This window comes from Perca fluviatilis, chromosome 6 (assembly GCF_010015445.1).
Source record: "Perca fluviatilis chromosome 6, GENO_Pfluv_1.0, whole genome shotgun sequence".
Lineage (NCBI taxonomy): Eukaryota > Metazoa > Chordata > Actinopteri > Perciformes > Percidae > Perca > Perca fluviatilis.
The window spans coordinates 1,052,362-1,078,057 of NC_053117.1; the positions used below are offsets into that span (position 1 = coordinate 1,052,362).

Genomic DNA, 25,696 nt, shown 5'->3' on the forward strand with positions numbered 1-25,696 from the left:
CTCACACATTGCACTTCTCACAAAGCTTTGTTAACGGGTTTCTCCTCAGCTCCAGCACACTCAGTACATTGTGTGTGTCTCTGTCAGCGTGGCATTCTGCCAGCGACTCCGGCACCGGTTCAGTTCCAGCTCCTGTACAGCCCAGTGGGACCTGAACGGACAATTTCGTTCGTGCCTGTGAAGGATAACGGCACTGTTGATAGCGTGCTAATCCATGGGATCGCAACAACATTCCATGCAAACATCTGGCACCATTGCGAAAACACAGCGTTGGGCAACGTGGCGAACAATGTCGAAAAGACACCGAGTCAGGAGATGAGTGCAAGCAAAGAAATACGACGACAAATAATCATTTGCTCAGAAAGAAATAATAATAATAATAATAATAATAATAAGACTGTTGATTTTCTTAGAAACAAATATACCTGGCTGGGATGGAAATGAAAAGCAAGATATTTCATACGTCACAACCTTAGACGACGAGTGTATGCTATGGCTTGCATACATAAGAAATTGTCTAAAACAAATTAAAAGCTGAATGTGTAGAACTGAGAATAATCAGATGGTGTTTAAAAAAAAAAAAGAACTTGAGATTTTCATGTTGATGAACTCCAGCTCTCACGTTGTACGTGTGCTCCTTATGTGTCTGAACGGCCCCCTGCAGCAGCGCCAGCCTCTCTGCGTTCTGTTGGGAACAATTACTGATCTGTAAGACATCTTACGTGCCTTAAATTGTACATTTATTGTGAAATTGAGTGGTGTATCAGTACCTGTTTAGCTGGGTCTTGCATTGCCTGGACAAATTTGAACGAGTCGACAGTAGTTGCACGGATTGCGTCTGTTCGCCCATATTTGAACATCCGTAACGATGCGCTCTCGTACGTTGAGCAGCACATATTATACATCCTGGGATTCAAAAACAGCACACAGGACATATCATGTAATACACTTATAATGTCTTCGTCCAGCATCATTTTCAATTACGAAAAAGGATGTCTTACCTGAAGTAGGCCAGTTGCAGAGCCATTTGCACGAAGGCATCTGGACTCAGCTTATGTTGCTTTGGCACATTTTTTCCAAAATGAGAAAACATAAGCACCTTCACGTCTAAGTCATGCACCATCCTGATGAAACAAAGAAAAGAGTGAGTTAAACAACAAAATTGTCTGACAGCAAATACCAGACGATAATAATCACAATCATAACTGCACTTTACTTACATGTTCATATTTTGTTTGGCTCTCTCAATGTCTCTCTTGACCTCAGGTGTAATGTTAAAGCGCAGTTTCAGAGGCATGGGCAGGGGAAACATGGGAGAGCGAACTATTTCAGTTCTCCGCCTGTTGCGAAAATATGAAAACACTTGCAGTCTATTCATTTGAGTTCATTTCAAAATAAGGGAATAACACTCACAAACTTACATGTATTTAACAACGAAATCGATGAGAAAGACAATGGGTGGACCCTCGGCAGGTGCGTGTTCATACACTAGTCCACACGTACCGTCTTCACCAACGATGAACTGAGGACAATTGACAAACACGTTGAAATTCTCAGACCATTACCGCGGTACTGTTGATCATAGAGAGGCAAAGTCCCTCCCCTTCCGGTGGACCTCATGGGACCTTCCTTCGGAAAAAATATGAACGGTAGTGAACGGGGGAGAGGCAAATTATGTTTTGATCCCGTTTGAATTGAACCATGGATTACAAATATGATGTTCGTCAATTTAAAAGATCATTTTTCAACCGAAGAAAGTCTCAGTTAGCCGTAGCTTTGTCATATGACCACTTAGTTTTGTGTGAACTACATCTCTCGCCTCACACAATTTACATCACCTAGCTTGATGCTCAACTTGCTAGCTAGCTAGCTTAGCTCTGTTCCACAACACATGTAACACTGATGTGTTTTATCCAGTGAAGTGTTTTCAGCAGATAAGCAAAAGAACAGGCAAGATCCTCTGCTCATTTGAGTAAAGTTACATCCCCGGTAAGATACACACAGACATTGTAGCTTCAGCGAGAGTGTACGTATTTTCACAGTCTTATACTGCAACAATAAACTGAGACTTTCTTGACGTGCAAAATTATCTGTTAAACTGATGAACATCATATGCATACCTGTCAAGTTTTGGATTTGAAAATAAGGGAAATTTTCCGGCGCCCACCGCAAGCAGTCCCCCAACCCCAACCAAGCTCCAGTATGGCTCACATTTTAAGACAGGTGTACAAGAAAGCTAAAATCACCACTCGATGCAGAATGCTGAAAACATTTACAATTTATAACACTGCTTGTCTTTACATTTACATTTTATTTTCATTACACACATTCTCTCTATTTCATATTGCTTTTCTTTTACAGTTTTTCTCTTCATTTCACATGACTTTTCTTTACTCTTTTAGTGAGTTATTGTACAAATGTGTTGCAGACTTTGCATTCTTTAAGACTGTTTTGGAAGGAGTGTATTAGTGGGCTGGGCCAGAGCGGTTCATTTTACATGAGAGTAGAGCGCAAACAGCTCTGTTGTCTAACGTCATCCTATTCTCTGTAACAATCTTTCGTACCATGCTAAACACCCTTTCTCAACTTGCATTGCTATGGGGAATGCATAGTAAAGCCTTCAGAAGTTTTGGCAGCGCACCGTCTCTGTCGTAGCGTCCATCATCCGTCTCTGTTTTTTTTTCTTTTTTTTCCCCGCGTTGTCACTCATCATCTGACCTCACACACTAACCTCGCGACAACTGCCACCTACAGTACCTGCTGTAGCTACTACCCATATATTTATGGGCTACTGCCTACTGCAGGTTATCGTGAGGCTAGTGACAGAGCTCAGATTGGGAATGTTTTTTTTTTTTTTTTACTCCGCTCGGGCCCGGGCTATTATTATTTTTAATAACGCAGGTTAAAATACGGGAGATTTATGGGAAAATACTAATACGGGAGGACGGCGGGAAAGAAGGGTAAAATACGGGACTTTCCCGGCCAAAACGGGATACTTGACAGGTATGCATATGTGTAATTCATGGCTCAATTCCCACGGGATCAAAACATAAATTTGTCTTTCCCCGTTCACTCCCGTTCATATTTTTTTTCCGAAAGATAGGTCCCATGGACCGGAAGTAGAAGGGCGTGACTTTGGCTCTCTATTGTCAATGGAAAGTCGTCGGTCTCAAACTCACCTGTAATGTCTTATCAAACCAGCGGTTGCCGCTGTTCCAGCGAGCTCCTCCTCCATGCAGCATCTGGGCAGCCACGCGGCTCGGGTACAGCTCGTCTGACACCCGTGGCATCGGGGCATCCAGGCACACGGTGAAGATACTTTTCTGGATGGCACGGACTGACTCCTTATTTGTCTTATCTGAGGAGGAATATAACTGCTTTCAAGATCAAATTTTTCCCCGACATATTTTTCTCTCAAATACTCTAGATTCTTAAAGCTATGGTGCGCAACTATTGTATATTATGATCGTTGGTTACATTCAAGCCATTGCCAAATGAGCTGATACAAAACTAACTAAGCCTATCAACTCCACAAAAAATGGCTATGTTTACAAAATGGTGTAGTCCGGCGACTTTCACTCGCTGAGAAAGGACAACGGCAGCGTTCAGCTTTGGAGACGAAGAGGACATACAAATTACAAGATAACTACTTCTTCTGAAGAGTACATCATGTTTTTTTTTTGTTTTTTTTTATTCCTCCGTGTTCTCCTTGATTTGACAGGTTATACGCTACTAGCAACTGCGTGGAGGAGGGGTGGGGTGCGATCACCGAAAGCTTGTATCATGCGGATGCGCCACATTCTTGTTGTCATTAGTTAGAATTCCTCATGGGGTTGGCATTAGCTTTAGGCTAGATTTATTCTAAATAGAGAATAAATCTTTACGTTTTTGTCCTTGCTCTGCTCACCCTTGATGAGGTTGTTATAGGCTTTCCCCCAGGTGTTGCGGTGCTGTGATGTGAGGATGCCAATAGGCTCCTTGTTTGTCTGCAAAGATGAGTTCCAGATCTTCTCCAACTGCATGTAAATCTGGTCTTCTGTCAGTGGGGTGCCATCGCTGTGGTACACATCCAAGACAAAGAACTGTGGGGAAAGGCCAGTTCAGGTTAATTCAGCCACAGATCCAAATATCCACGTTTCTGCTGACATGTTGAGAAGTACAAGAAGGGGAAGAACAGCAGTGCCATCTAGAGTACCTGGAAGTTGTGGACCACAGTGACATGAGTGATAGGTTTTTTCCCGAGGGTGTGATTCACAACAGTATCTCTCTTTGGACCAGGGATACGACAGGAGGACAGGATCTGGTAATACTGGTCCATGCACAGTGGCTTCTCACTCAGATACTCTATTGGCAGGGTATCACTGTGACACAGCACCTTGCATTATACATTTGCAGTTTTATAAACCAACTGAAAGTGAAATTGATCATGAGCTCTCTGTTACAACAGTATATATGTGTACTAGTTTCGGGCAAACTCACGTGTCAATCATTTTTTTAAAGTCCAATACTCCTGCAATCAGTTTGGCAGCAAACCTGCACAGAAGACGTCATTGTGTCATAGACATGCATATGATAATTCTATCGTCTGTTTTGTATCAATGTTCTAAAGCCAGTGTGCATATGAGGGGTGCACAGACAACACAAGATTCAATTACCATATCACTTCATATGACAGACAAAGTGCCACTGGCTGACACATTGTGAGCCTACTGTACCTGACACACCTAAAACTTTAGCGCTGGCTTAACTCCATTCCATATGGTATTTCTCTTTGGGGCCACCCTGTTCACTGCATATCCCATGGGTCACCGTAGTCAAAAACAGCTGAGCAATGCTATAAGCAGACCAAAGGGCTTTAAATAGCCAGCATGTGGATGGAAGCCTACGATAAAGGTCGGCTTGAAACTCCTGTTTCATATGAGCTTGTTTATGCCGCACTTCAACACAATGTAAATTAGGAAACAATGTTATGAGTGGGCTTTTACTGAGACAAGTAAGGTTTATAACTGATATTAAGGGGAATACAGCACACATTAGAAGAGCTGGCACTTCTTTTTTTTATGACTGTAGTAGGGATTTGTTTAGTAAGATAAACAGCTCTGTTACTGTGGTTTTACGCTGTTTTCTGGTTTTCTCACCTCATCTGTCCTTGTCGATCATGGAAGCGCATGCGAGGCAGGACCACCCCTGGGCTGGTGTAGACCGCCACCGGCATACGGCAGTCTAGATAGGCTGACTGCATCCACCATTCTGACAGCTATATAAAGCAGTAGTCAGAAAGCAGGATATAATAATGCTTCCATATTTTCTCCATTGCTTGTTTAGATTACAGTCTTCTATATAAACATATATATGTCTAATACACCAAAACATTCAGCTGAATACATCCGGGTATCTACCCAGTTGTCTGTCTTGCGTGCCCGTCGCTCCAGGCCTTTCTGCAGCCTTTCCCCAACACCACCCTTGAGGAACTCTTCCACCAGCTGCCGGGTGTGTTCCAGCTCCTCCTCGCTGACGATGGGCTCCAGAGCAGCCAGGTATCGCTCACACGTCTGCTTCAAGGGCGGCACGGGCAGCTTAGGTAAACCCTCCTGCTGCACCAGGGTCCTCTCTGGGATCTGTATTACTGATCTGACCAGGCGACATGGCTTCACCAGGCCAGGCCGCAGCTGGAAGACACGGTCTTAATAAGCACAAACTCTTCTCTGCCATTTGAAATCACACAGGCAAAAATATTACACTAGAAGGTCTAACACTAAGAAAGTGTCACAACTGCTCTTTGGTCAAATATTTTAAAGGTCCCATGACATGGTGCTCTTTGGATGCTTTTATATAGACCTTAGTGGTCCCCTAATACTGTATCTGAAGTCTCTTTCCTTTTTTTTTTTTTTTTTTCCTTTTTTCTTTTTCTTTTCTCTTTTTTTTTTTCTCCTTTTTCCTTTTCTTTTTTTTTTTTTTTTTTTTTTTTTTCTTTTTTTTTTTTTTTTCTTTTCTTTTTTTTTTTTTTCTTTCTTTTTTCCTTTTTTTTTCCTCTTTTTTTTTTTTCGAAATTCAGCCTTGGGGCAGAATTACAGCCACTAGAGCCAGTCCCACAATGAACTTTCCATAGTATGTGCCATTTCTGTGTCTGTAGCTATTGGGAGGGGGGGAGGCAAGGTGGAGGGTGGGGGTGTGGCCTTGACCAACTGCCACTTTGCTCGTTTGAAAGCCATGATGTCGCTCTCTCTCTCATGGGTGGGCCAAATTCTCTGGGTGGGCAAAGCCGAGAAAGGGGAGGTAACCTTCCTCCTTATGACGTCATAAAGGGAAGATTCCAGATCGGCCCATCTGAGCTTTCATTTTCTCAAAGGCAGAGCAGGATACCCAGGGCTCGGTTTACACCTATCACCATTTCTAGCCACTGGGGGACCATAGGTAGGCTGGGGGAACGCATATTAATGTTATAAAACCTCATAAAGTAAAATGTTCATGCCATGGGACCTTTAAATGACTACAAGGCAATACTGCAGGCACACTGCTTTGATATAAAGGCAGTGAAAATGTTGTTGTGTGGTGATAATCTCACTAGGTAAACTAGAGCAGGGGTCTTCAATGTTTTTTAGGCCAGGGACCCCTTAGCTGAAAGAAAGACCGAGTAAGGACCCCCTACTGCATATATTGTATACAATTGAGTCGATATTAAACTGGGCCAAATGGATGAAAATAAATGGTTGTTATTTATACATCACGTTTTAATGTTAAACATACATTTGGAAGGCAAAGCAAATCCTTAATCTTAACTGTTTGGCTATCATAGTGGCTACCTTACCTGTAGTAAGCTTACCTTAAATAGGCCAATTTTTCTTTGCTGTCAATATGTTGGATTCATATTAATGTATATTTTCAGACGTTTTTAAATTTTTTTAACATAGTTTGGCGGTCCCCCTGAAGTAACTCTGAGGACCCCCCTAGGGGTCATGGACCCCCGTTGAAGATCTCTGAAATAGAGGATTAACTGGACTAAAGGTCTGACTGATGCTGCGTCACAAATCCAGGTGTCAACATGTTGTCAAATATCAAGTGCATGAAATGGAAGCCTCGCATAGGAAATGACTCAATGGACCTTTTTCACAGCAGACATTTTGTCTTGTCATAGTAGGAATAGCACAGCTGAAACTTAATTCCATCAAGTGTCCCAGTAAGCTATTTCAGTGAGTCAGCATGCACAATACCAGGACCTCTCCTAAGTGGAATGCAGCTATCATTAATGCTTTTGAATACACCTGTGCTTTTCCTACTATGACATGTCAACATGTCTGCTATGAACAAGGTCTGTAGTAGTTCAGTGTTGTGAACAACATTTCTGACAATAGGCAAAGGTCTATACTTTACAGTGAGGTGATTTAAACTGTTAAAATTGACACCAAGTAACTAAGCAAAGCAGTCCTATTATTTGTTTGGACCCACTGGTGTCGGCTCTACCAACTTATAAATAGAAGGTTGACACAGCTGAACCTCTGAAATAGTTTTTGCCCCCAACAGTTGTGCCAAGTGTCTGGGCAAAAGAACTTCCGGTAGACGCTTTCAAAATAAAAACGCTATGACCACCGTGTGTTGCAGCGTTGTTGTTTTTAAGCTATTCGAACCACTACAAAATAATATAAAGAGACGGACAATACTGAATGGGGGCTCTGTAACGAATACAACTACAATTGTAGTGCTTAGCCGATGTCCTTTTTTTGCAGCATGCGCAGTAAGTTAAGCTAACATTTTGCTATTGGCTTAACGTTAGCTAGGCTAATGTAATGGTTATGCATAATGTCACAATGCAGGGGCCGCTCTAAATGACCACTATTCCATAACAAATAGCGTATCCGAGATTTTGACAGCATACAGTGTTGCAGTAGGAGTTACATTTTAACCTAAACACTGTCACATTGTTGCTGTCCTGTCCTGTACCCGTGCCCCACCCCCGTCACTCAGTCTGATGCAGTCAAACCAAACGTAACTTTACTGCGTTTGTTAGTACGCACTTATAATACATGTAGACTGAAAAGCAATAGACTCACCGCGGCCTTGACAAAAACAGCCAACATCTTGTTAAACAGCCACGTTAAAGTCTTTGGTTGTCCCGGGAATATAGATGGGAAACCTTAGGGCAGTCATGCCTTGTCTCAAGGACAAGCACCGTGCATTCTGTCTCAGCTATCCGCCCCCCTTGGATCCACCGAGCAAAGACAACTGCGAGCTCTCTCCGCTAAAACTCCTGTTTATCCAAGAGGAGTTTGGTAGGCTAGCTACATTAGTAGGCTACACTGCACACTGCCGTTTCAAAATCTATTTAACACAACGTCTTTCAGCAATAATAAGATGCCTCATTTCATGATCCTATTTATTTTATTAGAATAAATTATAAATCCCAGTGATCCATGAAAACCACATGCCCAAATAAATTATTATTACCAAATCAATATGTATTACTAGCCTTTGTTATGGCAGCGTCATCAATTATATGTGATAATATACCACAAGACTGGGAAAATGATAGCAATGGAAAAAAAAATACAAGGTCACTATCTGTGACAAACCCACTCTTGAGCACACTTAACTTAACAAGTGCATATATAATTCACCAAGAGTTGAAGTTGTGATTTAAAGCCAATACATCAGTTTTTTTTTTTTTATGTTGTCAGTTTTATTGATTAATAAAAGCAGGCCCTGATATAAATAATACATTTAGGTACAGAATGATATGCTGCCTGATGCATGAGGCTGTACAGATCTTTACTGGCCACATGATGGAGCTCGTCCAACATCCTTCCAGAGAAACAGTGTGAACTCATTTCTTCAGGAAATACAAACCAAAGACAGACCCCAGTACCCCCAGTTAAGTGAATCACCAGAAAATAAGGTTTAAAGAAGAGGTACAATTAATTTATACTTTGTGAAGACATGTAATCAGTTGGCACGAGAAGTGTTACATGTGCAAAAGTAATCCGAAATGAACAGGATTGCTCCATATAATCACATTTCATCAACATTTTTTTTTAAATAACAGAGGAGAAAGAGAATTGCAGTCATGGTTTATTTGAAAGCAATAAAATAATACGATACAAAGAAAAACAATCATACAAATCAAAATGCTTCGATTGCTCTGGTCCAACCGCTGCCTGTTAACAGTGTATGTTTTAAACAAATTGTCTGAGCGGCGAATATTTGCTCAAGGTCCGTCTGCTGCCAACTCACAAACTCAGATAGTCCACCTGAACCCAACACTGAGATCAGGTTGGAGATGTTTGTGCTGTCCAACTGGTCCGAGTCTGAATGTAAATCATCATCAGTCCTCATCCTTTTAAACGGCACTGGTCCAAAGTCTGGCAAGTAAAACTCTGGATCAACTATATGGTAACTTGTGTCCATCTTTCGCTTTTTAGTGTAGCACTGCGCGCCCTGCGGCTGTTTTGACTGCGCGCAACAGTCTGAGTGAAAGTATCCATTCGTGACAGTAGTCACCACATGCGTGTCCAAGTCCAGGACAGTCTTTTGGTTGGCTTGTGCGTTTAGGATAGGTAACTCCCAGGATGGTTTGTCTGCACAACTCCAACAGGCTTCCGAAAGCATGAGGTCTGAGTCACTTGGTGAAAGCATTGCGCAGGCAGATGCGTCTTGGTGCGGCACCTCTGCAGGCTGGCCGTTGGGCTGGTGCGCTCCGCAGTGCCAAGTGTCCGACTCAACCCCAGTAAAGTTGCAGTAGAAGTCATCGCCCAACTCCGTTAAGCTCCCAGTCAATTCGAAATAGTCTTGCCTTTCACGGACTGCAGATACATCCTCATAGTGATGCGTCCTCTGCGTCTGAAACAAGTTTTTGCTCATATAAAACTGCCTAGCGTTTCTCAGTACGTACGTTACCAGTAAGTTCTTGTGGAGCTTGATGCCTCCTCTCTGCGTCCTGGAGCTTTGGATTTTCCTCAAAGAGATGGAGATCAGATTCTGTGCGTCAAATACACACTCCATCCTCACCCGGGCCTCCCGTTCTTTCCTCTCAGTCTCTCAAAACGTTTGTTTCTTCACTGAAGAAATATGTACGTCTTTAGTTGAGATTCCTACTGGATTCGTGTAGACTGTGTCCATGGCGCTCCATGTCTTCCCAGTAAGGGCATGGATTTGCAACTCTCATCTTTCCTTGGCACGCCCTCACGTAGACATTGTCCAATGGGAGGGAGGAGGTGCTTCTGTTATACGCAAATGTCACTACTAGCCTCATTCAGAATGCACGTAGGAGCGGGCATGCTGCATTTCACTAAATGTGTTCTGAGCTTTAAAAATCTCAGTGCGGACAAAATACATCACAATTATTGTCCATGTAGGAAAAAAGAGAGTGGAATAGAATAGAAAAAGACCAGTGGTAGGCTATAGAATAGAATAGAAAAAGAGGAATAGAATAGAGTAGAACCTATTAGTAATTACAATAAAATACAATGTTACTCCATTAGAGTAATATAATAGCCTATAATATCCTATAGGGTTATATAATATAAAAGAACATAGGCTACTAGAGAGTAATAGAATAGAATATGGTATAGAGGAACTGAATAGAATATTAGAGAGTAATCTAACACATATAGAGTAGTAATCAGTAGATTGGAGTAGAATAAAACCACATAGAAAAGTAGTAGAATAGAGTAGAATAAAGCAGTTAGTAATTACTATAGAATAGAATAAAGTGGACTAGAATAGAGTGATAGCACAGAGACGGCAGTTAGAAATTACAATGAAATAAAACATACAGAGTAATATCCTGAGAGTAATATAATATAATAAAACGTACTATAGAGTATAATAGAGTAGAAAAGAGTAAAGTAGAGAGTGCATATAGATAGATACAAATCTGTTAGTACTCAGAGTCAGAAACAGAAAGGATTTATTGCCAAGTTAGTAACACTTACAAGGAATTTGCCTTGGTGGTTGGTGCATACATAAACACAAAACTACATATTAAAATGAAATAGAATATAATATGGTGAAGAGTCAACGAATAGAACATATTGGAGAGTTATAGAACACATAAGAAAATAATAGATTATACAGTAGAGAGTAATAGGTAATATAATAAAGAATAGATTAAAGTAGAATAAAACAGAATAGAAAGAGAGGAACAGAAAAGAGTAGAATATAGTAGTTAGTACTTACAATAGACTAGCATACAGTAGAGAGCGGCAGAATATAATATCATCGAGAGGAATAGAACACAACATAATAGAGAGTAATACAAAATAATAGAATAGAGAAATATAATAAAAAACAACAAAGCATACATGATAACAATTGAATAGAATACAACATAGTCGATTGTGATGACATAGAATAGGGTTGAATAGAATTAAGAGCAGTCTGGATCGACTGAAGTACATTTCCAGGATAGTTGCCTGACATCCCTTGCCTTCCCGCTCTCTGTGTGCTGCCGTTCTGAAACTCCATTCTCTTCGGGAAACAACAACAAACCTCTGTACTAGCAAGCTACACGCTAAAAATGGCTAGTTTTGAAGAGAATTTGGATCATGCAACAAGGCAGGCCTGCTTGGTTCTTTCGGGGAATGATTGTAAAGATTTACAAAGAATATGTTTACGGCTTTTACTCTCTAACTGGGAGGTTTTGGGGCCAATTGGTGGGGATTGCTGTGGACGAAGTACACACAGCGATACAAAGGTAAGAGCAAATTACATGTAACCATGTATCCAGCAAATTGAAATAGCTCATGTTACTGTGTTGTGTGAACAGTTAATTTCATTTAATATTGTTTGTGGCGTTTTCTTTTGCGGGGTGCAAATGTTCCACCGAAGTTCCTTCCCGAGACCATTTTGCACAGTTACCGTCGCTGTGTCCTGAGCTTAGCGCCGCCCAAGACGATTGTGATTGGTTTAAAGAAATACAAACGACCCAAAGCATTTTTTTTGTCCTATCCCAGAATGTATGTGTGTGTGGTGTAGCCAGACCTTACTCCACAGCGCTGTGGAGATAGGTCTGGCAATGCAAGACTAATTAAAGAGTAACCAGATAGAGCAGATAGAACATACAGTACTAGAGAGTAATAAAATGGGATATAATTGAATAAAGAATACCTGTAATAGTGAGTAATAGAATAGCTTACAACATACAAGAGAGTAATATAATGATATAGAATATAAAACAATATCCTAGAGAGTAGTGAAATATGATAGGATAGAATATAGTTGAGTTGAGTGAATAGAATAGAAAATAGCAGAGTAATAGAATAGCATAGAATATCAAACTTATTAAAAGAGCCTTTTTTGTACAAATGAATGCAATTCAAACTGAATTCCAGAGCCATACAGAAAGACCAAATAAAAAAAAATATGTCACCAACACAATCTTAAAACTGGAAGGATACCCAATGGTATAAAAAATGGAGAATCAAGAAAGCAGCAAAAACTAAAACTGGTAAGTCTGGACTGAACAATTTCGTGAGATCCTCTGGATGTTTCATTGAGCAGGGCCATAGCTTCTGAATGCAGCCTCACTAACAAGCACACACACTCACCCTGAAACAGAGCAGAGCGAAGAGAAGACAACTGAGGAGAATACACTAATATTCAACTATACAATACTATACAACTATGTACGATAATAGCCTACTATACTATTCTGTATTGTACTATATTACACGTAGGGGAAAATGTAAAGCGAGTCGGTCATTATTGCGAATTAGAACCCCGACAGGGTGATGCAGGACCTCGACCCAAGTGGAGGGGTCTTGCATCAGTGGTATGATCCGCGGTATGAGCTCCATATAAGCAGGAATTTTAATTTAAAAACGATTTTATTAATTTAAAAGTGGTGCGCAAAAGTCTGTGATCAAAACTCTGTCCATGGCAACGGTCTGTTATACTTAGCAAAGGTCTGTTATACAGAAAAAAAGACGGTAGAATGCTGTGTTAAACGAATCAGAATTAAGTATTCAATAAGGCCGTATAATATAATTTAACTGTATTCTTTACTAAGTTACACAGATAATTCCTCAAAAGCCAAACTCAATATAATTATTTAACATACAGTACAATAAAGTACATAGGTTTAATGCTCAAAACACACACACACACACACACACACACAGTCAATTATGAATGTACTGTCTGGACCTGACAGTGATGTCATTAGGACTGCCTCTGATAATAGAAATATTGCCACGACACTCAGATGTGTGAGGTAAAAGCTCTTTGTAGAGAGATTATCTGTCATCCGTGCCCCACATCTGTTTGTGTGTACACACACAGATGGCTGACATCATACTGAACACCTGGATATGACTTTGATTTCCAGCCAAATACGTGAATGAGGAGGACAGCCACTATTATGGTTATCATGCTCTGATAATGGTGTAAATTGGAGTCTGACATGTGTGCTCTCTCTGGAATATAGTTTCAATGGCAGAGAGCAGATTGATATCATGTTTTATGGTGCAACGTGCTATGGTATGGCATAGCATTGTATTTTATTGTATAGTTTAGCAAGTTGTAGTATACTTAATGTAACGGCCTGCCTCTCTTTATACATACTCATACAGTCTCTGCAAGCTACTATCAAGTCACACTAATACAAAGATTCTGGATTATTAGCACTGCTTTAAAGCAACACTAGAGAACTTTTCCAGCTTCGGTCCCCCTACAGGTTGGAAGCGGAATTGTCCATTACCAATGTGATATCATGACTTCGCGTAAACATACACGCGTGTTATCTGTACGCATTATGAGCTATTCACGTGTATGTCTACGCCAGAACGGGACGTTGCATTTGGAGCTATCCGCGTGTATGTCTAGTCAAGTCAAGTCAAGTCAGCTTTATTGTCAGATGTGCTATACATGCATGACATATGGCACAAATGTAATTTCAGTCCTCTCGGACCCCCGGTGCAAAATGCAATAAAAATAAATAAGTTTCTATAAATAGAAAATACATAGAATAAACAATCAACAATTTAACATGACATAAAAATAAACTATCAACAAGACATAAAATAAGAAATCAACAATTTAACAGGACATAAAAATAAACAATCAACTATCAACAAGAAGTACAATCAACAATCAGACTCACAATCAAGGCACTTGAGTATTTAAAAAAAAATTGGATAAATAAAAAGTATTTAAAATATTTAAACAGGTGAGGTAGAGCAGTGTAGTGCAATAAATAAACAAACAGGGGCAAGTGAAATGTGCAGTCCCTGAGTTCAGAGTGTATGAGAGTGTATGAGTGGTGTTGGGGGGGGGGGGTGCAGTCCTAGTCTGTGGCAGGGGGCAGAGGGGGCAGGCTGGGCAGAGGAGGAAGTGAGTCTATGCTTCCATTTGGAGCTATCCGCGTGTATGTTTACGCCAGAACGGGACGTTGCATTAGGGGCTCGGTTTGGGTTTAGGAAAAGAAGAACGGGACGGTTGGATTTAGTAAAACAATAACGGGACGCGGGACAACAACGGCATGGTTAGGTTTAGGAAAAGAACGGTTTGGGTTTAGGAAAAGAAGAACGGGGTTGGCTTTAGTAAAAGAAGAAAGCAACGGTTTGGTTTAGGAAACGTTACACACAGGACACGAAGGAAACATCACACGCGAGACACGATCCTCGGTTTCCTGGGTGAAAGTCCTGTGTTTGACCCATCCACCACCCCAACCAACCTCCCTATGCAGATTTTCGGCCTTTCATACTACGTGTTTTTGACACGCAATCGCAAGGTAATGTAAGTCAATGGAGGCCAAACGGCGATATGCGTCTTGATAACACGCCAAAATGGCATACGAATTGGCGTGTCATACATACGGCACTTCATGAGATCAGTCTGCCATTACATTACATTATCCAGTTCATTCGAACTACAGATCCACTACCCGATCTGGCAAACTTGCGTAATGTAATGTAATAGACAATTCTGCTTCCAAACTGTGTTGCTTTAACTCAGTGTGTATAGGTAATAGGTTTGGACCCCAGGTTGTAAAGGTGGGCAGACACACCTCTTCCACCCTCATCCTTAAACACTGGAGCACCACAAGGCTGTGTTTTTAGTCCTCTGCTGTTCTTGTTGTACACACATCACTGTGTATGATAGGAGATGATAGTGGTCTTTGGTAAGAAGTAGAGAAGAAATTGCGTCCCCATTAATATGAACAGGTCCTCAGTGGAGACGGTGTCACGGTATCACCTAGGGTCTGACCTGGGCGCTGCATACCGACTCAGTAGTGGGAAAGGCAAGGCAGAGACTGTGTCACCTTAGACGCCTAAAGAAATTCCAGGTTTCCCCTCAAATACTAAGCATTTTCTACTCCTGCATCATTGAGAGCGTCGGGGAACATTACTGCCTGGTACAGAAACTGCAAAACCACCCAGGAAACAGCCTTTTCTCCTTGTTGAGACTTTCCCGTCGTACATTCTGCTTTATGATGAATCATGCCCAAGCTGAAGGAGCTATGGATTACATTTCACTGGAATTGTACTTAAAATTGATTGATTGATTGATTGATTGATTGATTATATGTTATTGCAAGTGACCTTTAGGGCATATATCTCTGGAAACATCTTGCTTTTTTTCCCCTATAAAACACATTTTGTAATTATTAAAACAACTTAAATAGAAAGAACTAAAAACTAAGGTGGGAACAAGTATATGTGACCTTTAGAGCAAAACCAATGCACATGCACTAAATAGAGGTTTGTATATCATGGTTTGGATTGAGTGTTGCATTATGGATGGCTAAATGGCAATGGCAGTGAGATTCAAGTGGGGAAAAAAGAGGGTAGGTGCCAAAATGTCACACTGGGGAAAAAAAAAATAACCGTAACGAACATTTTATTGAGCATCACTGGAGAAAAAACACAATTACAATCTGTAAGAGACCGAAGCAAAGGTCAGACCAAATGTCAAATGGACAGAGTATCAGTTTTGAAGACACTGCTGTACTTGCACACACTCATGTTGAGTAATCCTACCTATAGCTCATAAGACAGTAAAAGGCTTTGCTGGTTAAATGTAAAAAGACATAATGGAAATAATAAGGGTATTCATTTGCCCAGTCTTACTATTGATCCCTTGAACCTTAATGTGCATTAAAAAATATTTGTAAATCAATTTGCCATTTTAAAGTGTAATAGTGTTGAAAATTGTTAGTGCATTGCAACTGAAATCCTAAATGCAATTAAAAGTAATACAAACTTTTGCTTTTTGGACATTTTTAATAAACTGCAAATGTGTATTGTGCATTGACTAAAACATGTCTGGTCACTAAATACAGTATTACTGATGATATAGTATAGCAAAGTGCAGTGTTTCCAATGACATTTTTGTAGTGCATTTTTGCTTATTAAAGAAAATGCCGAAGAATTACTGTATTCACACATTTTTTTTTACAAAGAGAAATTTTGTTCTTTAAATTTATTAATCACGCTGTCAACTGACAAAGAGAAAGCCTCTTATAATTTTGAACAACGTTACCACTGGTCACTAGATATTTTCTCTCACTTGAGACAAAGAGTTTTGCAAAGACAAAAAATAGCACTGTGACTGATAGGAACAATAAATATATCTGACAGTTAAATACAGTTCAACAATTATTGAACTATATGTTATGAGCTAAAAGGAATAAAAAATGAATGATGGAAGATGCCAATTTGATAACTCCAGCTACTAAGATGTTCTCATCTAAAAAATAATTAACACTTGAGCTATGTTTCCATTCAACCTAAATGGTATAGTTACTTCATACTACTTGTGTTGATAAAGCATTTCAATTGTATCTTATAGAATTCCTGGACAAGGGACTCAGCCCCGCCTTCTTAACTCTAAAAAAAATTATAATAATTAATAAAAATAATATATATATATATATATTTTTTTTTTACTTGCAGCACTTCTCTTATCAATAAATCTACAGTTCTGGAACAGAAAAGAATCACATGCTAAACAAAGAGAATTCAGATTTTCCATAGTGCGCCCTCCAAAACACAGAGCTGAGATATGCAGCTATGTAGAAGATGCACACAATTACTTCGGAGGCGGGGTGCTTTATTTACATATGCAATATGCATAAGCAAGGTTACTGGGAGGGTGAAATAACCGCGAGATAGAAGGAGAGAAAGAAGGAGGGGTTTGGTATGAGTGTGTGATGTGTGTGCGTGTGTGTGTACGTGTTTGTGTGTGTGGTGGTGATGGAGAGAGGGTGTGTGGTGTAGGGGGGGGGGGAGGCAGAAAATTGATGTTATCAATATTTAACCAACCCTTCCAGCATATTTATGGCAGACAATAGAGCAGACCTGCAACTGTCTCATGTGAGTGGAAGTGTATTTATTACAGACTGAAATAGAGGCTGTAAATAGGGTGTTCATTGATATGTCGCCGCCACACTTGCATGGAATCAGTGAAGAGCCCACCACTTGGCACACCACTCTTCTTACCAAAATAAACTATTAACATATCTAGTAATTGCACGTCACAACCCCTGAGTCCATCGCAAATATTCATTAAAGGGATATTTCTACATGTGGCAAGCAGATGTATGTAATTCAATCAGTTTGAAGAAAAAGAAGAAAAAAAAAGGAACAAAAAAAGCTATGAAAAGAGGGAGAAGAAATAAAATGTCTGGCGCTTTTTTTTCGCAGACCCATGGCCTCTCTTAAAATGTTTCCATGTGTTGTGTCTGAGCACACGGAGAGCAAAGAAGGAAAACATTCTCTCCTCCAAACCACATGCAACAGATTCTTTCTGAAGCCAAATAAATCAACCCTGTGTTTCAGATCATGTGACACTTTTTGTGCTTTGTGTTATTCCCAACATATCCTGTTTCAACCCCCCCCCTTTCCAACACTCTCAAACACACGCACGTATACACAACACATGCACAGAGTTTCCATTTCCTTCGCGTAAGATCACCTGTACAGACAGAATGGCGTGCTTCAATGTGACATGCTCAGGCAGGAAAACAGGAAAGGGAGTTCAAGGGTGTCCAACATGAAATACTCACAGAGTTAGGGGAAACCCAAAGCTCATGGCAGCACTCCAAGTAAAGTTTCACTAGTGCACTTTTTTTTTTTGGTGCTTTAGCACTGCCATCATACGCTCTACTTTTTGCATGTGCAAAATTGTTCTTAAAGTGTAACAACTGCCTGTTTGAGAACAATACATACATTTATAGTACTTGTTAATGGGATCATGCAGCATACATGCTGTATGTACAGTATACATTTGGAACTAATGCTTTGCCTTAAAGGAAAAGTTTAAAATTTGGGGAATGTTTTTTTGCTTTCTTGACGAAAATTAGATGAGAAGATCTATACTACTCTAATGTCTACATTATGAATATTTTGCTGAACCCAAAAGATGGTTAGCGTAGCTTAGCATGAAGACTAGAAACAGGGGCAAACAGTTAGTGTGGCCAAAGGTAAAACAAGCGGTTTTGTGAAGACTGTCAAAGAATTTCTAATAAGGGAAGAAGTTCCACTCTCTCGATACTTCCGGCTTCTGAACTGGTTGCAGTTCCACTCTGGTTCCATACAGGGGGCGCTCAGAGGCGAGTGATTTTTTGTCTGGTAATTTAAATGTTGCATTCGAAAGGGCAGGCTAAGAAAACACACACTGTTGGGTGTTTTTTTTAAGTGGCTTTTTTGTTCTAAAAAGCCTTTTAAAATGTCAATGACGTCATACACATATACGGCCAGAGATACTGCTTTACGGCAAGCTCTGAGTCGTAGTTCCTTTGTTCTCTCGAGGCATCGACAACACAGCTAACAGGTTAGGCTCTCCCTGTTAATACAACACAGCTGATAGGTTAGTCTCACCCTGTTAATACAACACAGCTGATAGGTTAGTCTCTCTGTTAATACAACACAGCTGATAGGTTAGTCTCACCCTGTTAATACAACACAGCTGATAGGTTAGTCTCACCCTGTTAATACAACACAGCTGACAGGTTAGGCTCTCCCTGTTAATACAACACAGCTGATAGGTTAGTCTCACCCTGTTAATACAACACAGCTGACAGGTTAGGCTCTCCCTGTTAATACAACACAGCTGATAGTGTTATATATTTAACCCTGTATAACACAGCTGATAGGTTAGTCTCACCCTGTTAATACAACACAGCTAACAGGTTAGGCTCTCCCTGTTAATACACGTGCTACAAAGAGGTTTGCTAATGTTTTAAAGACCACGCCGAAATATTCACACTGACATTCTGGTTCCGCTTCGGATGCCATCAAATGGGATCTCGGGTCGTAATCACTTCTTCACTGACCAATCAGCATTCATTAGCAGAATGCTAGCGTGTTATGGGCAACAACGACATAAGTACTCGTTCCTTCAACTTTCGATAATATATATATAATCAGTCCCTCCAGAAAAACGCGATTATGCGATCGCATAATTCAATGCATTATCAGCCAAAGTCAGCATATTTATGCGGGGGCTGCATTTTTTCAAATACATCGCACTTTCGCCGCATAAATTGCCAATTTCCGCGCAAGATATGCGGGGCTTGCATGATTTCATAATCCCAGCATTTTCGTTGCAAAAAAGTCACATATATCTTAGCAGAAAGTTGAAAAATGTTGCATTTACTTCACACAAGAGCAGCCATTTTCCCATGTTGCCATGGGAACGTTATGATGTGACGTAATTACGCGATGTGAACATCATCGAAAAGCAGGGTGTTGGGGGAATGACTTTTTTTTCTCTTTTTCATCAAACAGCAGTTTTTGCAAGTTCCCGCAATTTCATCGCATAAAATTGCATAAATATCCCGCATATTCCATCGCATTTTTTAAGAAAACGTGCCGCATAATCAAGGATTTTTGCCCGCAACAATCACAAAAAAACTCCGCATTTTTCTGGAAGGACTGTATAATCCATGTTTAACTTGCAAAAACTACAATCAAATCAGATCTGTCAACGGCAATCAGGCAAAAGAGACAAATATGGCTGTCTCAGGCACTCGCCTGCGATCACCTCCAGTGGAACTCTGGTGGAACTGCAACCAAATTCGGTACAATGGGACTAAATAGAGAGTGAACAGGCTCTCTGTAGACCGGCTCTGAGACTGTCCTCCCCGAAAAACCCTCCCATAGGTCGTTTGTTCAAGCAGCAATTAAGACTCATATTTACATTTATAAAGGCGGCAACCTCTAGTGGCTATAGTTAATTATGACAGGGGCAAAGCAGAAAGTAATTTGACAATGTATAAGAGCGCCAAGTTCCACAAACAAACACAGAACTTTTACCCAGAAGATGGGGTTCGGGTCCCGTTTGAAAATAAAAGTAAACAGCAAGTATTTTTTTTTTTTTACTTTACAGAACAAACGGAGCTACGTTCAGCATCACAAGCGTAACCGGAAGTGAAGTAACATCTGATTTGAACCCAAGGAACAATGATTTACTAAACTTAACCAAGTAGTTTTTGTGCCTAAACATAACCAAACTGCGACCATTTCACAATGTTAATGTGTTTAAAACAAGCGTTACAGTCTCCGGTTAAAGCAACACTATGTAACTTTTCCCTCTTCGGTCCCGATACAGGTTGTCTCATTGGAACTACAGCCAGTTCCAATGAGACAACCTGTAGGTGGACCGAAGAGGGAAAAGTTACATAGTGTTGCTTTAAGATGGTAGGACGGAAAACGCTCCTGTGAGTCATATTTCCTGTCCCCTAATTTATGAAACTCTCCTGTGGATCGTATTAGATGGTAGGAATAAATGACCTGTATAGTGGTATAGTTCGAAGGACTTGTTGGTCCTGTGTGGCTGTACTCTGGTGCTTTTTAGCTAAATGCTAATGTCAGCATGCTGAAATGCTCATAATGACAATGCTAACATGCCTATGTTTCGCAAGTATAATGTTTAAATGTTCACCAGCTAGATCTGTCCAAAGGTCACCAAATGCACCTACCAGCACTTCTAAACTTGACTAATTAACACGTTTTATCTTGTCATCTGCACAGAAACAAAACAAGCATTTTGTTTTAACCTTTATTTTGTGGGGAGAGCAATGCTCTCTTCTTTGCAGGAAGGGCCTGATCATATTATTTCTCTAAATGTTGAACTTTTCCTTTAAGCATTCGGTATTTTCCTTACGTACTCTATTGTATATCCTCCATTTCTTTCCTGTAATATCATCCATAGGTTTTACTTAACATGTACTATTGTTACCTTGTAGTTCTGGCTATATGTGGCATGCCATACTGATCAATCGCCCCGGTTCTCTGTGGGGTAACACAGTGTTCCCCTGTGCATCTGACAGCCACCCCTAGCCCATTTACTGTCAAATGGGCTCCGCTCTCTTTGCCTGAGCTCAGATGCAGATTTATGCCAGAGCAATGCCGGTTCTTGCATATTAGATGAAAGCCTTGTTTGCATATACCCGCTCTCTCCCCCCCCCTCCCCTCCTTCCCCTCATCCCCCCCTCTTTCTCTCTTCCTTTTTTCCGAGGCGTCACTTTAATATGTATGCAAATGGGCTGCGCTCCACGGGCAGATATGTGTGGAGCCCTGTCCTGCAGTCAGGAGGTGTAGGAGAGATTGTGTTTGTATTTATGAGGCATGGGCCCTGCCGCTCTTGGGAGAGAAAACGCTGCGAGTAGTGTGGTGGAGGCTCTGCAGTGCAGGCAGAATGCAGATATGCCAATAACAGAGGTCATGGTTGTCACTAATGATAAGAGGAGACAATTAGACAATTGCATAGCTGTAATGTAACCCCCCTTACACCATCTTATACACACAAACAAACAAACACACTAGCCTCTCACATCCCTGTTCTGGCATGAAGCAAGCTAACTGACTGAGGAGGAGACACTTCTTCTGGAATGTTCTTTATCTTTTCGTTCTTAACGTTGCAGCAGCTCTTCTCCACAGCTCTGCTCGACCTGGTGGGGAGTCCTTAGCGATCGGTGTGGGTAAAAGACCAATCTATCGATCCTGTGCATCCCTCACGGGTGTGAGGATCACTGTCAGGGGCTGAGGCAGAGGAGACAAGGTCAGGTCACCTATGAGAGAAGCGCCTTTAACCCATTTCATCAGGCTGATGCTTCCCAGACAAGCCTCAAAAGCCTGTGATCAATAATGTCTCGGTAGCGGTCGAAAACTGAAATAAATCAGTATCGGAACAGCTCCTGGTTCTGTGGATCGCATCATCTCTATTGTAGCATGCGTTGTGTAGCTTTCACCGCTACATGTATTTATGACAAAATCACAGAAACAATCTAGTTTTACATAAAAGGAATTCTTTTCAGTGTGTGTTGTAAAATTATAGAAAGAAAAACTCAATGGAAATCACAATGAATGTCTGGTATTATGTTCAAGACAAAATAATATCTTGGCTTGGTGCCAATCAGTGATCTACTAAGGCAACACACACACACACACACAGAACTGTGTGCAAATCAAATGTCTGTTTCCTCTCCCTCTCTCTCTCTTTTTCTCTCTCTTACACACACACACACACACACACACACACACACACACACACACACACACATCCCCTTCCACCATCATGAATAAACCATACTGTGTCTATGAGTCATGTACCACCCCCACATCTCCCTCTAACCCACTCCCCCTTATTTGCCGCTGCTAGAGTAAAAACGCTAATTAGCGTGATGGCTAGCTCCAGCTCCTGTCAGCAGCATGTGGGGGCCTCTCAAGCAGCCAGGCTCCACTGGTCTCTGGTTTTAGCAGCTCTCTCCCCAGCCACCATCTCTGGAGAACCGGGGCCCCTCATTCATATTCAGCCCTAGTCGCAGGCACCTGGAAGCAGCTAGCACCACCTCCACACAACCCCCATATAGTGTCTATCACCAGCCCCCCAGTCCAGCCCACCTCCTGTCAATGTTGGACACCCCCCCACACACACACACACACACACACACACACAAACACAATTATTCCATTTTCTCAAACTACAATCCAATTGGAACACAAGTCCAAACTAAAAAAAAACTCCATTTAGGAGACGTGGGAGCTCGAAACTCCATCTAGGAGATGACACAACCCAACTGATGGGTTGAATCACCCAACAGTGGTAAGAAGGAGAGGGAGAGGGAGAGGGAGAGGGGCTGCGAGCCTTGGTGGACTAGCTGGGTAACCATGACAACGCAGCCGGGAGAGCAAGAAACAGGAACATACAGAATCTGTTTCTGCTGAGACTTGCACATGTGGCACAGCACTGCTTTTCCTGTGTGTGTGTGTGTGTGTGTGTGTGTGTGTGTGTGTGTGTGTTTGTGTGTGTGTGTGTGTGTGTGTGTGGTGCTTGTGTGTGTGTGTGTGTGTGTAGGCCCTTATGAAACATACATGCCTGCTGCCTCTCCAACCAAACTCACTCGCCTCTCCTAGTCACTGAGTGAGTCACAACCCAGAAGATATTATGGTGAAACTGAAGCACACAACCCAGTGTTTAGTGGCAGGCTTTCTTCTCTTTCCACCCCCCCAACTACTGAATAAGGTGAGGTAGAGGTTGCATGTGGTACAAAGAGAAAAAGATAAAACACAAAGGCAAGAAAGAGAGAAATGTTCCGTCTACAGCCGCTGGTTTTTGCCTATTTTCCTTCCCTGTGCCTCTCTCCGCCGCTCCCCGTCTGCCTGTCTTTCTCTTTCCTCTTGCTCCCTCTTTCTACAGGCTCAGTCTAACCTCCCCCTCCCCTTTCCTCAAGGGAATAAAGGTCGTAACGCAAATGATTACTCAAACCCGAGTTGCCATAGAAACGCAGTCATGTGACTAGAGCAGGCATGCATAGACCACAACAAAGAGGTGGATCAGGAACCAGCGCTGGAAAAGAGCTGTAGCTCGCCTTACTGGTGCCTCAGTGCATTTCACTCAAATTCAAGCTTTTAAAAATAGTCGAGCAGCATGAAACGCAGGGGGGAGAAAAGCAGAGAAAACGACACTCTAAAGAGCCAGGACGAGAGGCTGTAATGAATCTAGGCTGTAACACTGCAGTGAGCCACATATTCTACCATTCACTAGCATACCAAGGGTGTGTCCTATTCATCATGTCCTTCTTGAGGCAGAGCTCAGGCGCCAGTTGTCTGGAATTTCTGTGAAATGGCGTCAGTTGTAGAAATGTAGAGGGTGGTGGATTTGTGTGCTTCTAAAATAGGAGTCGGAGTATAGGAACCGTAACTTTTTGGTGTGCTACACTTTCAAAATGATTCCCCCTTCACAGAGCGAGAACAGCTTTGTGTTAGTACTAGTGTGCAGCAGTGTTTGGTAACTTTACTTGTCGGAGCAGTTTTCTTTTCCAAAGACATCTTAAAAAAAATGACGACACCTAAGATTAACAAAAGACGCCGGCGTCTAAGTAAGTAATGAATTGACATCTTGAAATATTTTTCCCTCAATGGATATCTAGCAAACAGTAAAAAACACATACACAAACCATTCAATAGCTCCTTAAAGCGTTAAGCTAAATGAGTACCATGAAGGCTGGTGAGCTCAACAGTCAGTATGTGTCAGTCTAAAGGAGGAACCAACACCTGGAGCAGAATGAGAAGGTGGCCTGCCCCAACAGGATTCAGCTATCCTGCATCCAATCCACCCCCACTGAGATTAGTCCTATGCCCTGAGTGAACCCGGCGACCTGCGTCCATCTCTAAGAGACCAACCGACATCCCCCACAACACACGCACACACCTCGTGCACACAGACACACACGCACGCGCGTACACACATCCCCACAAAGCTCCACATTTACCGGTGCCTGAACCAAACAACGATATTCTTATAGGAGATAAAGTATGCTGCTTGGAAGCCAGCATAATGGCAAACTTAAGTTGATATCCAATGAGTTTGCTTTTATTGGTCTTCGCATTAACAGCCATTTATCTTAGTGAGCTCCATCAACGCTAGCAGAGCAATAGCATGGGGAGCATTTTTTTCTGATGAAGTCACCACATCTGCGGTTATGAACACTGTTTCAATGTCTACGCTCTCTTTTGCTCTTTCTTTCTCTCTCTCTCTCTCCCACACACACACACACTCACACATCTGAATCCACGCTTGCCTTCACACCAGCAAACACATACAGCGCGTAGATGTATGGGCAAACACACAATCTAAAAGGGGTGCGAGTGTGACCCCCTTCACTGACTGCTGGCCATTTCCCTCCAAAGTACCACCTCAACTCCCACGAGGTTTCAGACAGCAGCTGAGTGTTCAGTGGTGTCTGCAATCATCCCGTGTCTAGACGATGTCTACTGCAAGACAAGGAGATGCACATTCTGAAAAAAAGCCCGAAAAGCCCCTTGGGGGTCGGGCCGGGGGGGGGGGGGGTTTAAAAAAATGGGGCCCCCCCCACACCCCCCCCCCCCCCCCCCCCCCCAAAAAAAAAAAAAAACAGCACTATTTAAATAATTCCAGTGAATGTCAAAGAAAAGCAGTTATTGTCCAAATGCCTGTAATGAAAAATGTTTAATCTCCAGGTTGTATGGTCACGGCTGCATTGCAGTAGTTTACATGTATCTCTCTAAAGAGCCAAGTACTTCTTGCTTTTATGAATTGAAAATGCCCTTGTACTGCATTTTTTATTTTTCTGAAGCTTTCACCGTCTGTACCGCTGAAGATGATGATGGTTTCAGGGACTGGTTAGGACCAAGAATTAGGAATGAAAAGTAACAAGTACTTGGTTGACGTAAAATAGATTATTTAAATAAATGATAACCTATTGAGAGAAAGAATTTCA

At 41.5% G+C, this 25,696-nt stretch overlaps 2 protein-coding genes across 2 annotated transcripts; both read right to left on the reverse strand.

Annotated features, from left to right (window-relative positions):
- Positions 1–517: 517 nt before the first annotated feature.
- zgc:154046 (uncharacterized protein LOC562075 homolog) lies at positions 518–8,268 on the reverse strand. Its single transcript, XM_039802985.1, has 12 exons — positions 8,049–8,268; positions 5,400–5,669; positions 5,139–5,257; positions 4,480–4,533; positions 4,196–4,361; positions 3,908–4,082; positions 3,180–3,358; positions 1,422–1,522; positions 1,221–1,340; positions 1,002–1,124; positions 771–906; positions 518–685 (listed from the first exon to the last, which is right to left on the reverse strand). Exons 1-12 carry the CDS (start codon positions 8,073–8,075, stop codon positions 518–520), a joined length of 1,638 nt encoding a protein of 545 aa, XP_039658919.1. The 5' UTR covers positions 8,076–8,268.
- Positions 8,269–9,045: 777 nt separating this feature from the next.
- LOC120560699 (immediate early response gene 5-like protein) lies at positions 9,046–10,203 on the reverse strand. Its single transcript, XM_039803460.1, has one exon. The coding sequence runs from the start codon at positions 9,991–9,993 to the stop codon at positions 9,115–9,117; it is 879 nt and encodes a 292-aa protein (XP_039659394.1). The 5' UTR covers positions 9,994–10,203; the 3' UTR covers positions 9,046–9,114.
- Positions 10,204–25,696: the final 15,493 nt, after the last annotated feature.